The sequence below is a fragment of the Paroedura picta genome, chromosome 6, assembly GCF_049243985.1.
Source record: "Paroedura picta isolate Pp20150507F chromosome 6, Ppicta_v3.0, whole genome shotgun sequence".
Taxonomy (NCBI): Eukaryota; Metazoa; Chordata; class Lepidosauria; order Squamata; family Gekkonidae; genus Paroedura; species Paroedura picta.
The window spans coordinates 1,523,567-1,550,276 of record NC_135374.1 but is presented as its reverse complement, the minus strand read 5'-3'; the positions used below and the strand labels follow the sequence as shown (position 1 = coordinate 1,550,276).

Genomic DNA, 26,710 nt, shown 5'->3' with positions numbered 1-26,710 from the left:
CAGCGCCCACAGGAATTGTCATCGCTTAACACTGTCGGTTGTTTGACACGCAAAGAAGTTCATGCTGCCCCGTTAGAGGGAAACCTTGCCTTGCATTTCAGACATTCCAGAAGGGAAGAAAATCAAAGCAGGTCCCCCCCCCCTCCATTTTCGCCCGCCTTCCGAAGCTTCTCATTCACTCCAAAACAGAAAAAATTGATGGGAGTGTTTCTTCCTCCTCAGATTCCCCAAGTGTTCTTATTGGGGGAGAAATTCTTCAGGGTCATATGGGGAGAAAGTATTTGGGTTCTCTTGGGAAGGGGGGGGCAGTGTGTTCTTGTCTCTCCCCGGGCTCCACGTCACCAGGCGTGCTGCACCGCAGGGAGTGCTGGTGGTTGAGGTCTCAGCCAGCCAGCGTAAAACTCAAAGGATCAAACTTTTCCCAAAGATGTCCCTGAAGACGTTTACAGCAGAGGCTAGATAGGCCCTTCACTGACATGCTGGTTCCGTGAACTTGGGCAGATTGTGGCTGGGCAGAAGGGATGGTGTCCGTGCATCGAGCCAGCCTGCAGTCGTGGTTAAGAGTGGCGGCTTCTAATCTGGCGAGCCGGGTTTGATTCCCCGCTCCTCCTCCACATGCGGCCAGCTGGGGGACCTTGGGCTCACTGCAGCCCGGTCAGACCTCTCTCAGCCCCACCTCCCCCACAGGGGAGAGGAAGTGAAGGTGATGGGAAGCCGCTTGGAGACTCCTTCAGGCAGAGAAAAGCGGGATATAAAAAACAACTCCGTCTTCTTTCTTGCATGTCCAGGGAAAGCCGGGCACCACTTTGCTGGCCTAACCCAACAGGGTTTCTCTTGTGTTCTTATGTCTAGGGCAGGGATGCTCTGTCTCCTTGGTACTTGGGGGGCCGCAGTGGGAGGGCTTCTGGTGTTCTGGCCCCTCTGGTGGACCTCCTGATAGCTCCTGGGCTTCGGCCCCTGCATGACCCAGAGTGCTGGACTGGATGGGCCACTGGCCTGACCCAACAGGGCTCTTCTTCTGTTCTTAGGACCCTGGAGGTGGATACTGATGCCCCTGCTATGACGGTGTATCCCCCGACTTCACGATGCCCTGGGGGTGGATTTGCTTGTTTGCCGCTTCCCTCCGGAGGTGGTGCTGCCGCTCGGGGTGTGGCAAGGCCCAGCGTCTGTGCGCGACTCTATGGAAGGCCAGGGGTCTGCGCTGCTGCGGCCTCCCTTGGATAAAATGCGGAGAGACATCCTTCAGCATTGATCTGTGGGGCTGATTCAATTAGCAACCAGATGCCCCTGCTGGTAGAGACGCTTGGTTGTCTAGGAGCCGGGCAGCGGTCGGTCGTCACGGTGCATTGATTGGCGTGATTAGATCAGGCCAGGAATATATTAATGATGATGATGACGACGGTGACGATGAGGGCCCCGGACAGGAAGTTCGGCCCTTGGAGAAAGCTGCCAGGGTGCTGATTTTGAAGAGCGCCCCTAATTGAGATGCCGATGCGCCTTCTGCTGCTGGAGGGCATTGGGGCACTGCCCTTGGTCATGCCGAAGGGCCACACCGAGGTGCTGCTTCCGTGCGCGGCACCCACCCTCTTCCGGGAGCCCTTCTGGAGGAGTCCCTCTGCTGTTGGCCCCCAACGTCTGGCGCCTGCAGCTTCTCCCCTCAAGGCCGCATCTCGGTCTCTGCCCTGCTTGAGTGTTAGATGCCCCCCCCCCCGTTTCCAGCATCACCCGGGAGAACCAGGGAGGACTGGGGAGGGGGCAGGGCATTGGCCTGATCCAGCATGGCTCCTCTTTACGTTCTTATGTCCCATGCAGAGAACACAGAAGTTGCTGGCTGAGTGGCCGGGCATCTCCTTGGCCTGCAGGAGGTCACAAGTTGAGTCCCCGGCATCTCCAGTTGGAAGGGCCAGGCAGGAGGGGAGGGGAAGTCCTCTGTGTGAGACCCTGGAGAGCCATAGGGAAGGGCCATGGCTGAGGAGCAGAGCCTCTGCTTGGCCTGCAGGAGGTCCCCGGTTCAATCCCTGGAATCTCCAGTGAAAATGGCCAGGCAGGATGGAGGGGAAAGACGCTGGCTCCTCAGGGGCAGAGCCTCTACTTGGCAGGCACAAGATCCCAGGTTCAGTCCCCAGTGGCATCTCCAGTTGGAAGGGCCAGGCAGGAGGGGGTGGCTTCATTAGGATCCTGATCTGCCCGGAGGGTTTGTGCCTCCTCCGTTGAGCATGGAATAGCCACGAGGCCCACAAACCCTCCGTCGGCTTCTTCTTTTCCTGGCTGCGACAGACCAGCTCTGCCTTCCTCGGCAATTAAGCGAGTAACATAAGTCCATTTGAAAGGCGGCCGGCTGCCACCCCCGGCCCTCGTGTTGGGATCCAAACTTCTTGGGGTGGGGGGGCATTTTATCAAAACGGGTGACAATTCCCGTCCCAAGCAGGGCAGACGGAGGGAGCCTTCGCAAGCCCCCAGATGGGGCGGAGGTGTCGATTCACGCTGCGGGCGATGCTCCTCTGAGCGAGAGGCGACCAGCACAATGCCGAAGGCCCTCTTGGGTTACTGTAAACAGAATCCTGTCGGCCCTCTTGACATCCAATCCGGCTTCCTGGCTTTCCGGGGGCTGCATGTCACTCATGGACAGAAATGCATTTAGCACTGTTCTGCTGGAGGTGGGGGGGGGCTTCCGAAGGGTCTGTCTTTTGCTCTTGTCCTTTCACGTTTACTCCTGATGTTCTGTCTCACCTACCTTTCTCACTGGATCCCGGGCAGGCAGCATAGGCAAAACACCTGAGGGCAAAGTGGGGGCAAACCTGGGTTTCTCTCTTTCCAAGCACCTCGTCCCTGTAAGAAGCACGTGGGCGGAACAGAGCAGGGGCAGAGGAGGGGGACAAGGAGGACCAGGGGCCCGGGGGCCAAGAAGAAAGGCTGAGGGGCCACGGAAGGTTTTGTCGGGAGAAAAGGAGGTCGAAGGGCGGGCGGGATGGCTCTCTTGAAATCCTGGAAAGACGGCCGCGTAGAGGAGGGCAGGGGGCGGTTCCTCTTGGCAGCAGGGGAGAGGACCTGCAAGAACTGACGGGTGGAAAGGCACCAGCTGGGCGTTAGGAAGAAAATTTTACATTCAGAGCTGTTCTGCAGCAGAATGGGCTGCCTTGGAAGGTGGGGAGCTCCCCCTCCCTGGCAGCCTTCAAGCAGCGGCTGGTCGAACCTTTGCTGCTTTATGTTGGTCCAGTCTTGGGCAGGGAGGGCCGGACTAGGTGGCCTCTCTGGCCCCTTCCACATCTGTGATTCCGTAACGTGCCAGTCAGTATCCCTCCTCAGCGCTTGTATATTTTCTTGGAGAGATTCATTGAAGCCGCCTCTGGGAAGCCGAACGTGTCCCACGTGTCTATATTTATGCATCTTCATATTCTGCTCCTCTCCTTATTGCAGAGATGCATCAGGGCTGTGAACCATTAAAACAGATCCTGGAAGTGTTTGTTTCTTTTTGACAAAAGCAGTTCCCCCTGCTCTTGACAGCTAAGGCAGAAGTAGCAGCTCGGAGCAAGGCAGAAGGACACTTAGCATGTGCTGCTTCTGTCCCGATGCCGGTATGCCTGGCCAGAGATCGGTGTCTGCCCCAGGGAACTCACCGTCTGAATTTCAGTTCTCGACTTCATACAGGGTTGCTGCAGATGTTTTAACTCCTCTGTCAAGCAGACTCAGTAGGGAACGCAGGTGGTTTGCACCATAGGAGGGAACACAAGAACTGCCTCTTACAGAGTCTCTCGAGGTCCGTCTGGTCCCCCCAAACTGGCAACAGCTTTCCAGGGTCCCAGGCTGAGGTCTTTCATGTCACACCTTACCCAATCCTGTAAAGAAGAGGTGCTGGGGATTGAACCTGGGACCTTCTGCATGCCAAGCAGAGGCTCTGCCACTGAGCCACAGTGTCTTCCCTTGAGAGCAGAAACTGAACTTGGTCAGAAGGATCTTCAGAAATGTCTCTCTGTGTGTGGGGGGGGGTTGGGGGGGAGGCTGTGCTGCGAAATTGCTAGGTGGCATTTGGCATATTAGTCTCTTTTACTCTGAATCTTTCCATCTGGAAGGCCTGGATTTATTTCTCTTTTTTCACTTCATTCACCTTTATTTATTTATGTATTAGAAGATTTGATTTCTCCCCATCAGGGTTCCAGAACAGCTTGCTTCCTTCTCTCTTTATCCGCACAACAATACTTTCAGGTAGGCCAGAGTGAAAAGTATGGACTAGCCCAAGGTCAGTCTTAACATGATAGAGGCTGACCAAGTTGTTCTTGGGAGAGAGACAGTAGAGAAAGAAGCCCTCTTCTTGTTCCTCTCAGCAAAGTGGATGAGCAGGAGGCTTCGAACAGAGAAAAGGAAGGCAAGAGTGGGAGGACTTCTGGAGTTGGGGCCCTGCTGGTGGACCTGCTGAGGGCCCCTGGGTTTTGGCCCCTGAATGACACTGGCCTGACCCTTATGTTCTTCTTTCTGGGGCAGGGATGCTCTGTCTCCTGGGTGCTTGGGGGACAAGAAAGGGAGGGTCTCTGCTGGTGGACCTCCTGATGGATTTGATTTTGACCTCTGCGTGACACTGTGTGTTGGACTGGATTGATTGTAGGATGCTTTAGGATGCTCTGGGCTGATCCTGCATTGAGCAGGGGGTTGGACTAGATGGCCTGTATGGCCCCTTCTTTGATTCTATGATTCTATGAGTTCATTCCTGATCTGGTTATTGGGGGGGGGAGGGTTGGCTCGTGCATGTGTTTTTGGGCTGTTCTCCTCTGTTTAAAGCCCCTGGAATCTCACTCCCTGTTTCTGTCCAGATTGCTGCAGGACGGCGCCAACGTGAACGCTCGGCACAAGCTCGGCTGGACGGCATTGATGGTAGCAGCGATCAACCGAAACTCCAGGTCAGGGCGGCTTCCTTGTTGGGGATGCTCTTCTGGGTCCCCCTCTCATTTGGTGCTGCAGGCAATGTAAAATGTGAACAGTGCAGAGAAATCCTGTGTGGATGGGGAGGGGAGGGCCAGGCATGCAGTGAGGGAGGGGCTGTGGCTCACCTGGGCCTTGGAGAGGGAGTGTGAAATCGTTCCCTGAGAACCAGGGGCTCCTTGCCCCAAGCACACACTCAATAACTTCTCCCCACTTTTCCCCCCACTTAAAAGATTCCTGCCGTTCACCCTCCCCAGAAAGCCCCAACAAGCAGGCAGGCCTTGCAGGGCCTTCTGAACCCCCCCCCCTCCTCCCAGCACCAGAGCCTCAATGGAAAAGGCCAGGGCCAGAGGGGCCCCCCAAGGGACGGCAAAGCCCTGGGAGGTCAATATTCTGGGAGTTCTGGAGTCCATTCCGTTGTCACCAGCTTGGGCTGGGAGACTCAGCAATACCTCTGCACGCCTGGGGAGACGCCCGCATCAGCAAAGGCCCCGGTCTTGTCTGTCAAGGGCCTGGATTTAATGCTTTTGAAGAAGAGCTGGTTCTTATAACTATTATACCCTCCACTTCTCACTGCCTAAAGGAGTCTCAAAGCGGCTTGAAATCCCTTCCTCTCCCCACAACAGACACCCTGTGAGGAAGGGGAGGCTGAGAGATCTCTGATGGAACTGCTCTGTGAGAAGCTCGGACAGGACTGTGACTAGCCCAAGGCCACCCAGCTGGGTGCATGTGGAGGACGGGTGGGGACCCAAACCCAGCTCTCCAGATTAGAAGCCTCTGCTCTTAACCACCTCCTCACACTGGCTGTTGTGAGCCACCTACTTTCCTGATAGAAACCCCAGAGTCAGTGCCATAAGGTGGGTGGCACCGCCAGTCCCCCTGGTGAAGCATCAGTGTTCCAGCCCCACACGGGTGCAAGAGGGGTCTTCCCGAGCCCCCTGCCTTTATGTGCTGCACTGTGTCTCTCTGAACCGCAAGCACGCTGTGTGCCGACCCCCCCGCCCTGAGTTTCCCAGGCGAATAGCCACGTCTTCTGGTAACCTTTAAAAGCAGCCCTTCAATGTATTCAGTCTACAAGTAAATTCAATTAGTTAAAAAAAATTTTAAAGATGAAGCCCAAGGGGTGGGGGCGAGGGGGGGGAGAGCAAAATCCAATTTTAGCCAACGTGGGACAGCCGGTTGGGCCGGGCTTTGATGTCACAGCCTCTCAGGGCTGCTTTTCTTAGTCACAAGTTCATAAGCAAAAAGAGGGCTTAATTATTTGGGAAAACACAGGCTTAACCGGGAAGCACAAAGGCCGAATATCCGCTCTCGGGCGACACGATGCCAATCCGTGTGCCGGGTTCGTGTGTGGTGCAAACTTTGATGTGTGCCGTGACAAGCGGGGAGTGGTGACCCCCTCGGGGAGCTCCTCGCGGCGGGCCAAGGTGGGGGGGACGGGCCGGGGCCTGTTTGTTTAACTTTGATGTCCGAGCAGCCAGGGGGCTCCCTTGTTTGCAGGGCTGCCGAAGGGTGGGCTCTGAGCCCCTCCGACCTTTGCCCGGGGACAATGGCCATCGGCGGAGTGTGACGGTTGTTGACCATTCCGAGCAATTGGTGGCCTGGAACTGGGGGCGGGGGGGCCGGGGAGAGGAGGCTGCTCAGGGGATAATCATCGCCCCAGATGGTTCTCCGTCCTGGCCTCCCCCCCCCCCCGCTGCCCCCCTTGAGTTTTAGGGGTCGCAAAACCGCTACCACGTTGGCACCCTGCTAGAAGGGGCGTCTTTGGCGCCTGGCAGAGGAGCTCTCGAGGGCACTGGGAGGGGCAGCTTCATCTAATTACTGTCCAGTTCTGTTTTTTAGGGGAAAGACTTTGACTCGGGGACACTCAGCAGGGCCAGCCTAATCGAAAGCTAATGAAGTTAAGGGGAGGGCTTCCCCTCGAGGTCTTAGGAGACCCCACGGGTCGGCTCCTTTCTGGTCTGCGTGACCCCATTAGGCAGAGCCCCGCCCTTCTCCCAGCTGGCCCCGTGGAGCGTCCCCACCCCAGAAGGAACTCCAAGGACTGTCGCTATCAGAGGTCTGTCCACAAGCGGGATTCCTTGAGGAGAGGCCGTGACTCTGTGCTAGAGGGTCAGCTTCGGGTCTTTAGTTCAATGCCCAGCAGCATCTCTAGTTGGAAGAATCGGGCAGCAGGTGATGGGGAAGGCCTCAGGCTCATCACAGTCCTGATAGTGCTGTCCTGATCAAGCAGTAACATCAGGGCTCTCTCAGCTCCACCTCCTTCACAGGGAGGAAAGGGAGGGCGATTGGAAGCCACTTTGAGAGCAGTTCCTCCGTGGAAGAGGCTTCCTCGGGAGGTGGTGGGTTCTCCTTCCTTGGAAGCTTTTAAGTAGAGGCTAGAGAGTCATCTGACAGAAATGCTGATTTTAAGAACTTAACAAAGGAAAAAAGAATCTGTCCAGTGGCTTAATCAAAATTTAAGAGTCTCTGTTATTGGACAGATTCTTTTTTCCTTTGTTGTGTTTTTGGGATCGTCCACTTTCTTCTTGCAGCACCTAGATTTTATCAACTGAGGCAGACAGGGAGTGGGTGGGCAGGAAGGGATGGGCCAGGGTTTGTCTCTTTGGCCCTTCCTTGCAGACCCAGGGAATTGCTGATCACCACTGGGGGATGGTAGGTGGATTTCTTCCAGGCCAGGCTGGATTCTGGAGATTTTTGGTGGTGGTGGTGGGGAATCCATTGGGCATGAAATTGGGGGTCACTGTGGGTAGGCAGATAGTTGTGACTTCTTGCGTTGTGCAGGGGGTTGGACTAGATGACCCTGGAGATCCCTTCCCATTCCAGGATTCTATGATTCTTTGGGGTAGTGAAACGCTGGGTATAAAAAACAACTCTTCTTCTTCTTCTCTGCCTGAGATCCTGCAGAGCTGCTGCTGGTCTGAGTAGGCAATACTGACTTTGACCCACCAAGGGTCTGAGTCAGTGTCAGGCAGCTTCAGGCTTTCCCTTCCACAGTTTGGAAGGGCCGTGGTTCAGTTCAGCAGCCTCTGCGTGGCCTGTAGATTCATCTATGGTGCCCGCTCACGGGAAGTCCTCTGCATAGCAGCCCTGGACTTCCTCCTAATGCCAAGGAGGGTCAGCCCCACGTAGCTTCCAGGCTGGGAGGAGGCTGGGCCATCAGGGAATGCAGCACACAAAAGACCCCCGGCCCTTGCCAGGTAAAGCTGGCGGTGCTGACTGGCCCATCGGCCCCTCCCAGGCCTCAGAGAACAGGGACTGGCCCGACGTCACCTAGTTGGCTGCATTAGGGGTGGGGAATCAAACCCGGTTTGCCAGATTAGAGGGCACCGCTCTTGACCCCGACATCCCACAGGCTCTTGATGCTAAAGCACTGGGGCTGACCCCCTTTCTGCTGAGCTTTGGCTCCGTTGCCTCTCCGTGGTTCCCCGGCTGCTGCCCTCTGGAGGCTGTGGAGCTGCTTCCCAGCCGAGTCCACCGAGGACCCCCTGAGCTTCTGTGCCAGCTCCCCCCCCCTCACGGCCCCCGGGCGCTAACAGCAGAAAGCACTTACCATCATCGATTGGAGCGCCCGGTGAACTTTCATTGAAAGCCACCCTCTGGGGTCAGTGCGGATTTATACGCATGCAGATGAGGAGGACGCTGCAGCTAATGCAGTTAGGGCCAGATCAACAAATTAATGCCCTGGTTGGGCGAGGGAATGAGCGATTGATGCTCCCACGCCTGCCCGCCCGCCCGTCTGCCTGGTGGTGCATTCAGCCAGCCCCACGACTGCAGTCCTGGCCGTCTGGGCCGAGGGATCCGTCCCTCCGTGCAACGCAGGTAAACCCAGTCCGGTCATATCAAAGGGCAAGTGGGCTGGGCTGTTTAGTGTTTGGATGGGAGATCTCCAAAGGCTTTGGTGGTCGTTCTTCCCAGAACCATTAGGAACCCTGCTGCTGAGGCAGGGGGTGGCAGAGCACTTCCTGATGTCCCCTGCCTGGTCCTTGGTTCTCCTGGCTGCGCGGCACACACACCACACGGAAAATAAGTCAGCACCCGGGTATCCTCAGTTTCTGACCAGGAAGCACCAGTTGAGCATGTGACGGAAGAGCAAGAGGGAAGAGGATATCCCCTGGCTTATAGAATCATAGAATCATAGAGTTGGAAGGGGCCACACAGGTCATCAACGCAGGTTCATCCCAAAGCATCCCTCATGTATGTTCCATGTCTCTACACAGTGGCTTGGGGAGGGCTGCATTTGTGATTCTGTCTTGAGATTCAAGAGGAGTTTGTCCAAAAAGGGACAGCGTTCTTGTCCCTCCTTTAACTGTACACACAATGGCCAGGTGTCTCGAATGTACATTGTTTGGTAATATATCTCAGATGGCCACACTCTCACTTAGAATCATTGAATCATAGATTTGGAAGGGACCTCCAGGATCATCTGGCCCTACCCCCTGCTGAATGCAGGAATTCACAAGTACTTGCCCACCCATGGTGACCCCAATTTCATGCCCAACTGATCCCTCCACCAAAAATCTCCAGAATCCAGCCTGGCCTGGAGGAAATTCACCTCCCATCCCACAGCAGCAATTAGCAATTCCCTGGGTCTGCAAGGAAGGGCCACAAGAAACAAACCCTGGCACATCCCTTCCTGCCCACCCACTCACCATCTGCCTCAGTTCACAAAATCAGTATTTCTGTCAGATGACTCTCTAGCCTCTGCTTAAAACTTCCAAAGATGGAGAACCCACCACCTCCCGAGGAAGCCTGTTCCACTTAGGAGCCGCTCTAACTGTCAGGAACTTCTTCCAGATGATCTGGGGCAACAGAAAACAACTCTGTTCCATCTTCTAATATGACAGCCCCACAAGTATTTGAGGATGGTTATCATATCACCTCGTAGTCGCCTTGTCTCCAGGCTAAATAGACCAAGCGCCCTCAACCTTTCCTCATATGACTTGGTCTCCAACCCCCTGATCATCTTTGTAGACCTCCTCTGGACACGCTCCAATTTCTCTACCCCTTTCTTCAGTTGTGGTGCCCAAAACTGGACACAGGACTCCAAGCGAGGTCTAATCAGAGCGAAGTAAAGTGGTGACATCATGTTGCGCGATCTGGACACTGTATTACTTTTAATACAGTTCAAAATCTCGTTACCCTTTTTAGCTACCGAGTCATACTGCTGACTCATGTTCAGTGTATGGTCTACTAAGACCCCAGATCCTTTTCACACGTACTACTTCCAAGACAAGTTTCACCCATCCTATAGTGATGCATTTGATTTTTCACTATTGAAATTCATTTTAGCCCAATTTTTCAGCCTGTCAAGATCATCCTGTATCCTCATTCTATCTTCTGGTGTGTTTTCTCCCCCTCCCACTTTAGTATCATCTGCAAATTTAATAAGCACCCCCTCTATTCCTTCATCCAAATCACTTACGAATATGTTGAACAACACAGGCCCCAGGATAGATCCCTGAGGAACTCCAACACTCGCCTCTAAGAAGCCAAACGATTTACAAGCACCCTTTGGGTGTGATCTGTCAACCAGTTCTTGATCCACCTAACAGTAATTGGATCCATACAACATATTAGCAGCTTGTCAACAATAATATGCAGAACCTTATCAAAGCTTTACTGAAATAAAGGTAAACAATTTCCACAACATTCCTCTGATCTAGCAAGGTAGTAACTTTAGTAACTTTCTCAAAAAAAGAGATAAGGTTAGCCTGACATGACTTGTTCTTGAGAAACCCATGCTGACTCTTAGTAATTACAGCCATCTGCTCTAGCTGCTCATGGACCTCCCTGTTTGATGATTTGTTCTAAAATTTTGCCTGCTATAGGTGTCAAGCTGATGGGTCAGTAGTTACGTGGATCCAACTTTTTCCCCATCTTGATGATGGGGACAACATTTGCCCACCTCCGGTCTTCTGCCACTTCACCTGTTCTCCAAGAACTGTCAAAAATAATGGACAGAGGATGCAAGGGGGCTGCCTCCTTCTTGCCCCCCACCCCCACATCTCCCAAAGGCCAAGCTAGTTGGGGGCACTTCTGAATAGGGCAGCAAGCTTTATTCCATTTCGGAGAACAACCAGTCCAGGATACCTTAGAGACCTACAAGATTTTAGGCATATAAGTTCATATATCCTTTAATCACTAAACATAATAAAGCTGAAGTTGCCTGCAAACAGCTCACTTCCTACCTGACTGGCCACCCTTTCCTTAAAAGTCACAGTCGACGGTTGCTTTTTTGTCACGCCTCCCAGCTGTGCAGCAGACTCGGATTTGGTTGCTTTGCCCGTGACTTAAGAGGGTAGCCATGACAGGCTGCAGGAGAGCCTTAGAGAGCAACACGATTTGGGGGCGTGAGTTTCCAGGAGCCCGATCCCCTTTCGTCATGACCGCGTTCTCGTGAGCCGCCCCGATCGTCGTTGGCCTGTGTGGCAAGGAAGACGAGAAATCAATACCGGCGACGTTTGCCACGGCTGTTCTGCTCCGCGTCCAACCTTTGCAAAGGCTAATCCTCTTGCTGGTTGGGAATCTGGTTTGTGACCTGCAGATTGGACAAGGGGCGATCGATTCCCACCATCGCTCAAATGTCATGCTGGCCCCTTGAAAGGGAAAGGCAGGGGCGGGAGCTGCCCAGAGGGCAGGGCCAGCCATTTTGCCAGGAAGGCCAGCCAAAACAGGGCGCTGCCGGATGGGCCCAAATGCCAACCAGATGGCGTCTCTTGGGCACTGCTGAGCAGCAGGCACCGGGCACTGCATGGAACCCCCTGGCCCTGGGATGAGCCCATGCCTTGGCATGGTGTGGCTGGAGAAATCACACCCTGCACACGTGAACCCAGGACCCTCCTGAAACTGAGTCAGACCACTGGGCCATCTTGATCAGGACCCTCTACTCTGGTCTTGGGATAGAACATAAGAGGCAGGAACATCAGAGCAGCCCGGTTGGCTCAGGCCAGGGGCCCACCCAGGTCAACACTCTGGGTCACTTAGGGGTCAAAGCCCAGCAGCCATGAGGAGGCCCACCAGCAGGGCCAGAACTCCAGGAGCCCTCCCACTGTGGCCCCCCAAGCACCAAGGAGACAGAGCATCACTGCCCCAGACATAACACAAGAGAAGCCATGGTGGATCAGGCCCTGGGCATATCCAGTCCAATGCACAGTATCACACAGTAGCCAAAACCCAGGGGCCATCAGGAGGTCCCCCAGTAGGGCCAGAACTCCAGGAGCCCTCCCACTGTGGCCCCCCAGCACCAAGGAGACAAGAGCATCACTGCCCCAGACAGAAGAACCTAAGAGGAGCCCTGTTGGGTCAGGCCAATGGCCCATCCAGGCCAACACTCTGAGTCACTCAGGGGCCAAAACCCAGGGGCCATTGGGAGGTCCACCAGCGGGGCCAAAACTCCAGAATGTGTAGAAAGGCACACTGGGGGCTGGGGGTGGGGGGACACCTATGAAATATTTTCTAAGCTGGAATGAGTGCAATGCTTTTTAAGGCAAAGTTTTTCTCACCCTAAGGTGTAGTTTGCTTCATGCATTCGGTGTCGGGTTGTCAGCTCTGGTTGGGAAATTTCAGATGAGGTCTCAGTGGGGTGTAGCTCCATAGAATCCACCTTCCACAGCATCCATGATCTCCAGATGAACTGATCTCTGCAGTGGGGAGATCACCTGTAATTCCAGGAACCATCCTGGAGGCTGGCACCCTCAGTGAGTCAATCAGTCCCGTGTATAATGCAGGCATGTGCAAGATAGTGCCAGGCATCCCCTCCTTTCTTTTATTACTCTATTGCAGCCTTTTGACCAGGGTTGGAAAAATGTTCAGGCTTCGAGTACCCTCAGAGGTGATGTCAGCTGGCCACGCCCCCTGCCACGCCCCTGGAAGTGACATCACCTTAGCCCACCTTAGGTGTCCTTCTCCTGCTTTTACAAGTACAGTGGGGGCTCTGTCCCATGGAGGCCAGAGAGAAGAGTAGGAGCTGAGAAGACAGCCAGGACCCTGCCCCCCCACCCCCAAAAAAACAATCCATGCCCCCATACTCCTGGTTGGGAATCCCTGCTCTATTATGCGCTTTTAATTATATTTTAATTTTGGTTTGATGGTTTTTAAATGATGCTTTGCGTTAGCTGCCTCTGTGTCCCTTCTTGGGCAGAAAGACGGCATGAATAATTTTTTCAATAAAAATGTATAAATAAAAATAAGAAATGCAATGTACACAACTAATAGGCTACAGGGCATCTATAGGGTGATAATTCAACATTACATACACCAGGTTGCCTTATAGTGAACCTGACCCTTAGCCCACCAGCGTCAGCCTTGTCAGCTCAAACTAGCAGTGCTTTTCTGGGGTCTCTCAGGCAGAAGCCCCCTGCCTCCTGACCCCTTTCAACTGGAGATGCTGGGGACTGAACCTTTTGCAGGCCAAGGAGAGGCTCTGCCCCTGAGCCCCAGCCACTCCTGAGCTGGATGTCTCCCATGTGCTGCTAGTCCTGCTAGAGCTGGGAGAGGCTGTTTCTGTCCCTGTAACATACCTGGTTCCTGGTAACAAATGCCTGGTGATTTTCCCCCTTCCTCTGACGTGGCTGACACCAAGACAGATGTGCTGAGGTGTCCCCAGGTGCAGTGGGCTGCAATCTCCTCCAGAATCGCTAGGATTGGGTGCATCTGTGCTGTTGCTCCTAGGAAACTAAAAGGTTTATAGCCCTTAAATTTCATAAATATGCCAAACAGTTCAGTTTTATACAGTAACTAAATTATAAATGATGCATTTTATGTTGCTTATGCAGTAAAATAAGTTGAGGCTTGGTGAAAATGTAAAGCATATCTTATTTTTTTTTCCAAAAAATTTCCATTCTCCCCCCCACACAAACTCTGGTTTCACTATTTCTGGAAATTGTTCATTTCTGTGGGGAACTGATCCCCGGACATCCTGGAGACGGGTCTGGCTTGCTCCCCGCTCCTTTGGTACCTGACCAAGAAGGGAGCTTCGACTCTCAAGTGCTTATGCCCCCCAAATCTTGTCAGCCTGCCAGACTCAAATCTGTGGTTGAGCCCCGGAGCTTCTGGTGGCTTGCTTATCATACAGGCGGCTGGACCAGGCCCAACGCCTCAGGGCCCCTGGGTTGCAGGCCAGACCCACCCACCCGCCTCCCCATGGGTGGCTGAAGGGGAGACCCAGATGCCGAGTCTGCTGACCAGAGGGCAGGTGGGCTCTCAGCCAGATTGGCAGCCAGCTCTGGTTTGGGGAGTTCCCAGCTCCTTCTCCATGTGAAAGTTTGCCCAGGGGAACAGAATAGAAAGTGGATCCGTCTTGGTCGGAAATGAAGCCGTGAGCAGGGAGTAGATTGGTCTCCAGGACCCCTTAGAGATCAACGAGAGTGTCTGGGTATGAGCTTTTGAGAGTCAAAGCGGCCTCTCTCACGGCTTTGGCTTCCGGAAGGCTGCAGTTCAGCGACAGAGCCTCTGCTTGGCACGCAGAAGGTCCCCGGGTCAACCCTGGTCATCAGCCGGTGCCATGAAAGGCTCAGGGATAGAAGTTGATGGGAAAGACTTCTTTTGCCTGAGACCCTGCAGAGCTGCTGCCAGTCTGAGTAAACCAGACTGACCTTGACAGGCCGGTGGTCAGATTCAGTGGAAAGCAGCTTCATATCCTCCTCCACCCCCCCCCCCCAAAAAAAGATCTTGTCGGTCCCTGAGGTGCTCCTGGACTTGGACATGTCTCTCCTGTTGCAGACCAGCCTGGCTGCGTTCTGGATCTAAAGGGAGCTTCAATTCTTGACTCGGATCGAGCTCTTTGACTGTTGTCATGATTGGGAGGGCTGGTTGTTGGCGGGGGGGGGGGTTACATTGCAAGCACTCCCTATTTATCCTGTTCCTCCTCCCCAGACAACCTGGTTGAGGCAGCTCAAAAAGCAAAGCCTGATAAAACCCTAAGAGAGCATGAAAATAACTCAGGTTCAGCAAAGTGCTGACATCTCTTTCCCCTCCCGCAAAGCCGGTGACTCACCCCCCATCGCTCTCGCCTTCTGCTTCTGCCCACAGCACGCTGAATCTTCTGCTCGTGGCGGGGGCTGATCCGACCCTGGGAGACGAGTTCAGCAGCGTCTACGAGACGGCCAAAGAAAAGGGGATGCATTCTCTGGAAGGTAGCAAAGGCGGCGGGTTGGTCATTTCTCTGTCCTCATTCTCACGTCTGCCCGTTGCTCCCACTTCTTCCCCCAAGAGGCCTTGCCAACTACCAAGAAGGTCCCACCTCCCTGCCAGGCAGGCATTAAGTAAATTAATATTGCGTACTAGCAGCAGATCTCCAGCCTCCCAGGCAGAGGTCTGTCCCCTCCCCTCCTGCCTGGCCCTTTGAACTGGAGATGCTGCCGGGGATTGAACCAGGAACCTTCTTCAGGCCAAACAGAGGCTCTGCCCCTGAGCCAGGGTCTCAGGTCAGGGTCTTTCCCCTCCCCTCCTGCCTGGCCCTTTGAACTGGAGATGCCAGGGATTGAACCAGGGACCTTCTGCAGGCCAAGCAGAGGCTCAGCCACTGAGCTAGGGTCTCAGATCAAGGTCTGTCCCATCCCCTCCTGCCTGGCCCTGTGAACTGGAGATGACGGGGATTGAACCAGGGACCTTCTTCAGGCCAAGCAGAGGCTCAGCCACTGAGCCAGGGTCTCAGATCAAGGTCTGTCCCCTCCCCTCCTGCCTGGCCCTGTGAACTGGAGATGCCGGGGATTGAACCAGGGTCCTTCTTCAGGCCAAGCAGAGGCTCAGCCACTGAGCCAGGGTCTCAGATCAAGGTCTGTCCCCTCCCCTCCTGCCTGGCCCTTTGAACTGGAGATGCCGGGGATTGAACCGGGGACCTTCTTCAGGCCAAGCAGAGGCTCAGCCACTGAGCCAGGGTCTCAGGTCAGGCTCTTTCCCCTCCCCTCTTGCCTGGCCCTTTGAACTGGAGATGCTGCCAGGGATTGAGCCTGGGACCTTCTGCCTGCCACGCAGAGGTTCTGCCATCGTGCCACAGAGATGAGGCTTTTGAGCACTTTCTGGCCATTGGCATGTTGCCTGTTTGGCCTGTGATTTTTCGCAGCTGGTGGAGGGACGTCCTTGCCAGTTGATATCCCGGCAGGAGTATCCCTCACCCCACAGCCGTCTCTGTTGTTTCCTAAAGCCGGCCAGCTTTCCAAAAGGCCGCTGAGTGTCCTGCCAGCCTTGGGTGTCCTCTGCAGGGAAGGGGGGGGGGGCTTGAAATCCTCTCTGAATCCTCTTTGCCTTGAAACCCCCTTGTCTGCCACTGCCAGATGTCAACCAGGTGACGATCTGCAGAGCCAAAGGGGCTACGTCGGGCAGTGCAGACTGATCTGTGCTTGTGAGAATGTTTTAAAAGGTAACTTTTAAAACTTTACGGGCTGCGCTCTCCATTTTCTGAAACCCTTCACGCCTCAAAGTTAACCCAATCCTCAACCAGCTCTGTGGATCAGCCATAGCTTCCCACACGGCAGGTATCCCTTTTACTGCTGTGTATGTAGGTTAACGTGCCTCCCTTCACCCCACACCCCCAAACCCTGCATGTTTTTTGCACACCGGTGGCCAAACGCCTGATTTCCCGGTTGGCGGAACAGCTAAGGTTTTACAATGTTTGTATATCAGCTCAGGTTCAGCCACATGGATCTTACCTGGTTTTCAGAGGGAACTTAGCTAGGTCTTGCACAGTCCTCAGATTCTTTCAAACACTGGAGCCTTTACAGAGTGCTTTGCTCTGCTCTGGCAACACTGGATCTCCAAAGTTAACCTTGATTTAAAAGATTAAACTATCTAAACTTATTTTATTTATTTGCACTTACATACCGCCCTCCCTTTTGGCTCGGGGCAGGGGTCAGTAATTGTCAGACAAACGTAATTGTCTGTAAAAGTTGTGTTTATTTTGTTTGGAATATTTCTATCCTGCCTCATCTCCTTGCACTCAAGGTGGCTGGACAGTCAGCAGGAACAGCAGGTGGCAGGTGCGTCTCTCAAGTGGAGGCCAGTCACTTCCGATTCATGGCCACCCTGTGAATTAGAGTAGTCCCAAACGTCCTCTCCTTAACGTCCTTGCCCGGCCTTGCACAGGGAGGGCCTTGGGGGCTTCCTTCCTCCACCTCCTGCTGGGTCTTCCTCTCCTCCTGCCGCCTCCCACTTTTGCCCTTTTGTACTCACCTTAGAAGAGCCTCTTGTGGCGCAGAGTGGTAAGGCAGCAGACATGCAGTCTGAAAGCTCTGCCCATGAGGCTGGGAGTTCAAGCCCAGCAGCTGGCTCAAGGTCGACTCAGCCTTCCATCCTTCCGAGGTCGGTAAAATGAGTACCCAGCTTGCTGCTGGGGGGTAAATGGTAATGACTGGGGAAGGCCCTGGCAAACCACCCCGTATTGAGTCTGCCATGAAAACGCTGGAGGGCGTCACCCCAAGGGTCAGACATGACCCGGTGCTTGCACAGGGGATAGCTTTACCTTTACTCACCTTAGTCCTCTGGGCCTCCAGGGCACACTTTCTCAACCAGGGTTTTCTTGACAGCCCTGGAAGCATTTCTCGAATGGCTGAGAATTAATTTTGTGTATATATATATATATGTAAGAATTGTTAAGTATTTATGGGCTGATATGATGGTATATGGTCATGTCAACCGGCTCCCCCCTTCCAGAATGGCCAGTGATGGGCCTGGAGGGGTGGGAACAGGGTGGGGGCCTTGGGTGGGCACATGCAGAGCTCTGCTTCCCAACCGTAAGCCGCACCATCTGTAACCTTCCCGACCGTAACCTGCACACTTCTGGGGTTTCTCGAAGCCTGAAGAATGTTTCCGGGGCTTCTCAATGGTAAGAAGGCTGAGAAAGGCTGTTCTAGAGAGAGTTCAGACTTGATTTGATCTAGAACCTGCTGATTTGTTTCCTTGGTGGCCCTCTGTATCCATAAAAATCTCCTCCAGCGGCACATGTCAAAGGAACCCCCCTTCTCCTTGCCTGCTTCCTTCCTTGTCCAACTTCCACCCCCCGGCATGGGAATAGGGAGCCGCGTGGCTTCAAGTCCCTCGCTCTTGGCCCCCCTCAACCCATCCTTACAGACCTTTTCTAGCTCCGTCATGAAGGCTCTTGCCAGCCACGGCAGCAGGTAGCCGAGACCCCCAAGCAGCAAAATAAAGTCCAAACCCACCTGAACAGCAGCCCTTCCCCACCCCACCCCCCCAGTGCCTGCTTTGGACATGCCGATGAAGATCAAAGTGACCAAAGCAAACCTGGGGTCAACAAAGGAGCCTTGTAAGCAGGAAAGAGGAGGGCAGAGGAGGGGGTCAGCATCTCCTGGAACCACCAAAGAGTTGGCAAGCCGGGTAGGGTGTGAACGTGGCATGTGGCAGACCTGCGCTTGGCACCAAATGCAGACGCCTGCCAAAGAGCGCTTTAAAGAGTTGGCAGCCGATGCGTCATGATGTCGGTGGGCCTTGTGGAAGACAAAAATAAATCGACCCGTAAAGTTAATCTCTGCTGCCCGCATTCTGCCCCCTCAACCAATCTCTATGTTCCTTTTTGGCGGAGGAGGGAGGAGCAACCGGCGGGGAGGGCCAACTGAAGCCACTCCGGAGGAAGTTGCATTAATCCCCCCCCCCTCTTTTTTTTGGGTTGACATATTTTATTAAAAAGAATAAATTCAGTTGCCTTTTCTTTTAAAAGGAGCAAAGGGGGGTGGGATTGTGCACGAGAAAGAGAGAGAGAGAGAGAGAGAAAAACGGCCTTTGTATTGCGGGGTTATTTTTTCCTTAACGATTTGCATATTTTGTGTATAAATATTTTTTTTCATAAAAACATCCAAATCGGAGGGGGGGGGGAGGCTGCCCGCCATAACCGCCGCCACGGCGCGTGCCACGCAAAATATATTGCAGACATTTGTATGGATGGCAGGGAGGGAGACGGAGGGCTGAAAAATTCCAGGCTGCCCGTGATTGATGGCAGGCAGGGCTCCCCTTGACGCTTTATTGAGTTTCCGATGATTATCTCTCGCTGAGACATTTTTTACAGATGACGGCCGAGCTGTCATGGTGGACCATGGGGGAAAAGCAGCCCAACAATAATAACACTTTAATCTTTTTACTGCAGTGCTCCCTAGTAGCTCAGATTCATCTTCCCTGACACCAGCCACTTGATTATCCGGCCCCTCCCTGGATAGGCAAAGGAGGGAAATAAATAAATATACATATGCACCTCTTCTCCACCCCCACCCCTTCCCCTGACGCCCCCTGAGCTTCTGCAGGAACGCGAGGCCGGAGAGCCGTCTCGCTGAGCGCGGCGTCTGTCGGTGCGGAGGTCTCTTCGCGGCACTGCCAGCTCAGGGAGGAGCCGGTTAATCGTTCCAGCCTTTTCCATTTGACTCCAGTTGGAGCTGGCACTTGGGGGCATCTGGTGGCAGCTGCAGGAAGGCCATGGAGCCCTGGTTCTCTGCCAAACTCTGTCGCTGTTCCCTGGGTTTGCTCTCTTCTCAGAACTGCGCCGGACAAGATTTTGCAGCGTCAGGGAGGTGTTTCGAACCGGCTTCAAGCCAGGTTCCTCCCAGATCTTGTGAGATCCAAACTGGGCCAGGGTCCCCGCGGCAGGCGCTCCTCAAAAAGGATCCACCGGAATCCTCCAGGCTGCAGAAGATGACCAGGAAGGGTTTGCAGAGAGGAGCAGGAAGGACCTGATGAGAAGTCAGTGGCTTCTAGTGTGCGAAATCCTGGCCTTGGACAGCGACCGGGGCATCAACCCCCCTCAGGAAGGCAAGGCCAAAACCCCTGCGTTAGTCTCTTGCCTTGAAACCCGGCAGGATCACTGCAAGCCGGCTGTGATTGGTCAGTGCTTGACACATGCTCACAGCCCCCTGGATGGATGTGGACCGATTACTCTCTGGGCCAGTGGAGGGAATTTCTTCACCCCATGCAGGGTGTGCCCATCTGCTCTAGCAGCCCCAGATTTGGGGGGAGCCTTGGACAAAGAGCCCCCGGGCACCCCAACGCTCAGTACTGCCCCCCCCATCTCCCTATCCATCCATCCACCTGCCCCCTCTCCACTCTGCATCTTTGGAGCACCCTCCCTAGGAGGGGAGGCTGAAGAGTCCAGGGAGAAATGAGTAAGGAAGGATGGGATAGAAGTTTATCAAATTATGCACGGGGTGGAGAGAGGGGACAAAGTGCTAGGACTCAAGGGCATCCAGCTGAGCTGATGGGCAGGAGGTTCAAGAGGGGAAAAAAGATAAACATCTTTACAGGAAGAGTGATTAAAATGTGGCATCCATAGAACCATACAATCCTAGAGTTGGAAGGGACCTCCGGGGTCATCTAGCCCAGCACTCTGCACTATGCAAGACACTCACAACTACCTGCCCACCCACAGTGACCCCAATTTCATGCCCAAGTAATCCCCCCCCCAAATCTCCAGAATCCAGCGTGGCCTGGAGGAGATTCACCTCCCATCCCATAGCAGCAATTAGCAGTTCCTTGGGTGAGCAAGGAAGGGCCACTAGAGACAAACACTGGCCCATCCCTTCCGGCCCACCCATTCCCCATCTGCCTCAGCTCATAAAATCAGTATTTCTGTCAGATGACTCTCTAGTCTCTGATTAAAAATCTCCAAAGATGGAAAACCCACCACCTCCGAAGGAAGCCTGTTCCACCGAGGAACCGCTCTCACTATCAGGAACTTCTTCTGGATGTTTAGCCAAAAATCCTTTTGAATTTATTCTAACCCATTTGTTCTGGTCAGACCCACTGGGGCAAAAGAGAACAACTCTGCTCCATCCTCTATACGACAGCCCTTCAAGCCAAGTGTGACCATCACATCACATCCCAGTCATGCTGACCCCTGTGTGAGGCGGGAGGCTGGACTGAAGGGACCCTCCCTGGCCTGACCCAGCAGGGCTCTTCTGAGGGTCTTCTCAGGGGAAGGCCTCGGGCTCTCTGCCCTGTGGCTGGCCCTGCAGAGGAACTGGCTGGCCCCTGGGGGAGACAGGAGGCTGGACTGGAGAGACCCTCCCTGGTCTGACCCAGCAGGGCTCTCCTGAGGGTCTTCTCAGGGGAAGGCCTCGGCCTCTCTGCCCTGTGGCTGGCCCTGCAGAGGAACTGGCTGGCCCCTGGGGGAGACAGGAGGCTGGACTGGAGAGACCCTCCCTGGTCTGACCCAGCAGGGCTCTCCTGAGGGTCTTCTCAGGGGAAGGCCTCGGCCTCTCTGCCCTGTGGCTGGCCCTGCAGAGGAACTGGCTGGCCCCTGGGTGAGACGGGAGGCTGGACTGGAGGGACCCTCCCTGGCCTGACCCAGCAGGGCTCTTCTGAAGGTCTTCTCAGGGGAAGGCCTTGGCCTCTCTGCCCTGTGGCTGGCCCTGCAGAGGAACTGGCTGCCCCCTGGGTGAGACGGGAGGCTGGACTGGAGGGACCCTCCCTGGCCTGACCCAGCAGGGCTCTTCTGAGGATCTTCTCAGGGGAAGGCCTCGGGCTCTCTGCCCTGTGGCTGGCCCTGCAGAGGAACTGGCTGGCCCCTGGGTGAGACGGGAGGCTGGACTGGAGGGACCCTCCCTGGTCTGACCCAGCAGGGCTCTTCTGAGGGTCTTCTCAGGGGAAGGCCTCGGCCTCCCTGCCCTGTGGCTGGCCCTGCAGAGGAACTGGCTGGCCCCTGGGTGAGACGGGAGGCTGGACTGGAGGGACCCTCCCTGGCCTGACCCAGCAGGGCTCTTCTGAGGGTCTTCTCAGGGGAAGGCCTGTGCCTCTCTGCCCTGTGGCTGGCCCTGCAGAGGAACTGGCTGGCCCCTGGGTGAGACGGGAGGCTGGACTGGAGGGACCCTCCCTGGTCTGACCCAGCAGGGCTCTTCTGAGGGTCTTCTCAGGGGAAGGCCTCGGCCTCCCTGCCCTGTGGCTGGCCCTGCAGAGGAACTGGCTGGCCTCTGGGTGAGACGGGAGGCTGGACTGGAGGGACCCTCCCTGGCCTGACCCAGCAGGGCTCTTCTGAGGGTCTTCTCAGGGGAAGGCCTCGGCCTCTCTGCCCTGTGGCTGGCCCTGCAGAGGAACTGGCTGGCCCCTGGGTGAGACGGGAGGCTGGACTGGAGGGACCCTCCCTGGCCTACCCAGCAGGGCTCTTCTGAGGGTCTTCTCAGGGGAAGGCCTTGGCCTCTCTGCCCTGTGGCTGGCCCTGCAGAGGAACTGGCTGGCCCCTCGGTGAGACGGGAGGCTGGACTGGAGGGACCCTCCCTGGCCTGACACAGCAGGGCTCTTCTGAGGGTCTTCTCAGGGGAAGGCCTCGGCCTCCCTGCCCTGTGGCTGGCCCTGCAGAGGAACTGGCTGGCCCCTGGGTGAGACGGGAGGCTGGACTGGAGGGACCCTCCCTGGCCTGACCCAGCAGGGCTCTTCTGAGGGTCTTCTCAGGGGAAGGCCATGGCCTCCCTGCCCTGTGGGTGGCCCTGCAGAGGAACTGGCTGGCCCCTGGGTGAGACGGGAGGCTGGACTGGAGGGACCCTCCCTGGCCTGACCCAGCAGGGCTCTTCTGAGGGTCTTCTCAGGGGAAGGCCATGGCCTCCCTGCCCTGTGGCTGGCCCTGCAGAGGAACTGTCTGGCCCCTGGGTGAGACGGGAGGCTGGACTGGACGGATACTGGCCTTATCCAGCAAAGATCTTATAAATTCCAACACATGTTTAAAAAACAGCTACAGTCTCATCCTTTGCTCCACTTGGATTGTGTATGCTGTTGTGGGGGGTTCATTTTTTATATCCAGTCCACGCACACACATGAATGATGCCAGGAGGGTTGAAGAATGGTCGGGTGGGATGCCGTGGTCTGTGGCCAAGCGTGCAGGTGCTCCTGGCAGCATTCTTATTGATTTATCCCTAAAACTCAAGGCAGGTCCCTTTTATTGCCTCTCCCTCGTGTTGCAAAGGCAGTGGCTGTATTGATGGGGACACCCCGATGGGACCTGGGTTTTTGCCCCTGTGTGACCTCGAGCATTGTGCTGGGGGTGCCATTGGCCTGATCCCGTACTGCTTCTCTGATGTTCTTATGAAAGGCCGGATATAAATAAATAGACCCAGGGGAGAAGGAAGTAGGACCATTTCCCATTTCCCCTCACACCTGCTTTGAACCCCCATCCGTCCAGGATTGGCAGCCCTTTCTGGGGGGAGTCACAGAACAGGCCATTGGGGGTCCTGAAACTCGCTGTGTTGGTGCAGTTATTTAGGCCGCCTCCCGTTCTCCTCCATGGTTGTCATCCCTCCCCCCCTCCCCCGCAGAGAACCAAGCGAGGCCTTTGGGTTGCCTTTGTGTCATTCCGTGATCGGCATTTTCTCCCCGTTTGCCTCCCCCTGCAGTTCTGGTCACCCGGGAGGATGACTTCAACAACCGGCTGAACAACCGGGCCAGCTTCAAGGGCTGCACAGCTCTGCATTACGCGGTGCTGGCCGACGACTTCCCCTCCGTCAAGATGCTTCTCGATGCAGGTAAGCAAAGGGAGGGGGCTTCTGGGACCGGGCCCCCCTCTGGACCCACCGTTGCCTCAAGGAGTGTTCAGTGCTTGGGAGGGCCCCCATTGTGAATTCTGTGGTCACCAAGGTGCCTGCTGCGTTTCTGAGCAACCGTTGGGGAGTTGATTTGCTGGGCAGATTTTTAGAGGCGTCCCCTTGGCTGCAGCTGTCATCCCAGCCCAAGGATTCTCGCTACGTGACTGAAGGTGTGGCAGCCATTTTGTGGTATGACATGTAAGCTAGCCATGGCAGCCATGTTGTAGCTAGCTCCTCCTCCTGAGGCAGCCATTTTGTGGTTGGGCGTGCCTCTTGCCACAGGCACGTTGAGACTGCAGCCCTCCTGCTGTGTCAGACTCCCAAAGGTGCCTGCAGGCTCAGAAAAGTCGGGGACCCCTGAGAAGCATGCGTCAGCACAGCTGCAGAAATCTCCCTCTTAAGGCTGTGCTTTCAGGGTTTTGAGCTCCTGTGGGTTTGCATAAGGGGCTCACCGGCCATTTTTGCAAAGCACCGAGGGGGACAGCCTGGGACTGTGGATTCCTGGCACCGCTCTCCTGCCTCATGCTTGTTGTTGGGTGGCGTGGTTCTTTTCAAATTACTGCTATCGACAGCAGTAAGAATAGTTCCAAGAATGTTCCAACTATTCCAAGCACAGTTCCGCTCTGCTTGGGGTAACTTCATCTCGCAGGATGCTGCTGATCACTGTACATGGGAAACATCGGCGAGTCGCCCTCCTGCCTTGCGGAAGGAGGCTTCCCATCTAAGCAAAACCACAGTTACAAGAAACACAGTAAAGGGCACAATTCGAGATTCCCTGCCATAACAACCCGACTCAGTCAAATGCAGTCCTGCGTAAAGCAGCCTCCAGCAGCCTCCTGAAGATGGAAAGGGAGGGAGGGAGCCAGGCAGACCTCCCCAGGGAAACGTTTCCATTACTGTGGGGCTCCCACTGAAGAGAGGCCCTCTTGGGTGCCCACCACAAGGGCCAGAACACAACTGATGGACCAGCAGAGGCTGCCAGCAGACTGGAGGAGAGGGGGCTTCCCCCACTGCGGTCCTGCATTGCAAGGGAGGCGCTTGTGGGAGGAAAGGGGCTTGTTTTTCTGGTCCCCAGCAGCCCTCAGGAACACAACTCTCTCTGCTGTCAGGATTTAGCAGTGTAAGGGATGCTCAGTGACACAGTGGAAGAGCATCTCCTTGTCATGCAGGAGGGGATGGGAAAGGCCTCTGCCTGAGACCCTGGGGAGCCATGGGGGGCTAGTTAAAAGGACCAGGCAGGAGGGGAGGGGAGAGACCTGAACCTCAGACCCTGGAGATCCATGGAGAAGGGCCATAGCTCAGGGGCAGAGCCTGTGCTTGGCAGGCAGAAGGTCCCCGGTTCAATCCCCGGCAGCATCTCCACCTGAAAGGACCAGGCAGGAGGGAATGGGAAAGACCTCTGAGCAAGACCCTGGAGAACCACCAACAGTCTGAGTGTACAATAGTAGCTTTGATATTTTTACTGCCTCTGAACATGGAAGTTCCCCTCAATCACCAGGGGTAGTAGCTACTGAATCGGTCTAATCCCCTTTTAAAGCCATCTGCTCCTGTGGCCATCCCCTGGCAGCGAATCTATTTATTTATATTTACTTTTATTAGCCGCCACTCCCGGACCCAGCTACTCGTGGCAGTTTACAATAAAATCTTAAAACCCACATGTGACATAATGCATAAGCCACAGTGCGGTGCTGGCTGCAGACCTCCCTTCTCCCGCCCGCCCATGCCCTACCACCCCAGCCACCACTGCCCCGGGTGATGTCAGGCCTATGGGTCCTATGCAGGGAGGGACCCCATGATCTTCCTTACCTGGCCTCAACCACAGGCCTGGCGGAAGAGCTCCGTTTTGCAGGCCCTGCAGGAACACTGACAGCTCCGTCCGGGCCTTCAGCCCTTGCACCAGGTCGGAGCCACGGATGAAAAGGGGCCAGCCCATTTCAATCCCTCTCAGCAGGAGGTGTGTGGGCTTCTGTGTGTGTGTAGAAGGGGTGATTGTGTCAACAGAGGATTGTGCTTAGGGACCCCCCTGGCCCCTCCGTACTCCTCTGATTGGTGAACAACTGCATGGAGCGATGCTGCTGGAGACATTGCCCCGAGGCAGGGGTCCCCAACATGGCGCCCCCTGAGATTTTTCCTGGGGCCCAGCAAGTGTTCTTGGAAGGGCGTGGGGCCGGGTGGGAGCTTTCGCACAGCAGAACTTTGGACTGGCCCTTTGAGATTTGGTCGGCCTGCAGAAGCCCTGCAGAAGAAGGATCTTCGCTGGCTGAAAACAAAGCCCCTCTGAATGTCGGTCCCTGGCCATTCCGCTTTAACCAGCCAGGCAGGAGAGGGTGGGAAAGATGTGAGACCCTGGGGAGCTGCTGCCAGCCTGAGTAGGCAATACTGGCTGGGACGGACCAAGGAGCTCATTCAGGATAAGGCAGCCGCGGTGTCCCCCCTCACACGCCACACAAAGGCACGCAGTCTACAGGTCACAATGCAAAAAGGAAAGCGCTAAGAAATCATCATTTTTAAAAAATGCGGCAGGGGCTTGTCCCGATCCCTGCGGTGGCTGCTTCGGCCAAACAGGCCTCGACCCTGCCAGGAGCAACGTTCCGCCCTGCCGCCTCGCAGGGGCCCCGCTCTTTGCCTGCCGCATGCCCCAGAGCCCGAAGGCGGAGAGTGCTCCGGAGCCGGCCCATGGAAATGTTGTCATAATAAGCATCGCGCTTCAAAAGAGACCGCCTGCATTTCCACAAGCCCCCGATGTCGCTCGCCTGTCTTGGGAAGCCCAAGGCCCCCTTCCCCGATGAAAGGAACACAAAAGCCCAAGGATCGATTCCGTATTAAACCAGCGGGATAAAAGCTGAAGGGCACCTTCCACCGAGCACGCCCGGGCTCTCCGCACGCCCTTTGCTGGTGTCAGCGCAGGTCAGGGGACGGTCACAAGTCAGCGGCTGCAGCACAAGAGAGGCAGGCCTTGCTCCGTTGGGCACGCAGCCAACTGGCCACAAGGAAGGGTCAAGTGATTCAGCAAAGGGACGGCCGGAGGCCAAAGCCACGGGGTGAGGGGTGCGGTGGATGCTGCTTCTAGCCAGGCACGTGGCTGGAAAGGGACAGTGGGGAGGCTGTTTAAGGACAGAGGAGCTAAGCCCTGGATGGCCTTGGCCCGGAGGGCTGGGCGGCCGGCCGAGGAGGGGAGGCAGGTGTGGCCGCGCCTGAGAGAGGAAGGGCAAAGGGCACCGGCCCTCAGAAGCGGACCCAGATTTCTGTGGGCTCAAACGACCATGAGAGATGATCTCCACGGAGGCCCC

The 26,710-nt window shown here is 55.4% G+C and overlaps 1 protein-coding gene and 1 long non-coding RNA gene across 2 annotated transcripts in view; one reads left to right on the top strand and one right to left on the bottom strand.

The window, feature by feature from the left end:
• Nucleotides 1–26,710, top strand: part of CLPB (ClpB family mitochondrial disaggregase) — a 75,620-nt gene that overhangs the window by 6,000 nt on the left and 42,910 nt on the right. Inside the window, exons 3-5 of the mRNA XM_077341140.1 lie at nt 4,806–4,892; nt 14,947–15,050; nt 23,232–23,360. Of these exons, the coding sequence (XP_077197255.1) occupies nt 4,806–4,892; nt 14,947–15,050; nt 23,232–23,360 (320 nt within the window). The remainder of the gene's footprint in view (nt 1–4,805; nt 4,893–14,946; nt 15,051–23,231; nt 23,361–26,710) is intronic.
• LOC143839307 (uncharacterized) lies at nt 10,576–15,049 on the bottom strand. The gene is made up of 4 exons (XR_013231682.1): nt 14,912–15,049; nt 13,437–13,591; nt 12,420–12,557; nt 10,576–11,338 (listed from the first exon to the last, which is right to left on the bottom strand). It is a non-coding gene; the product is annotated as an uncharacterized LOC143839307 (long non-coding RNA).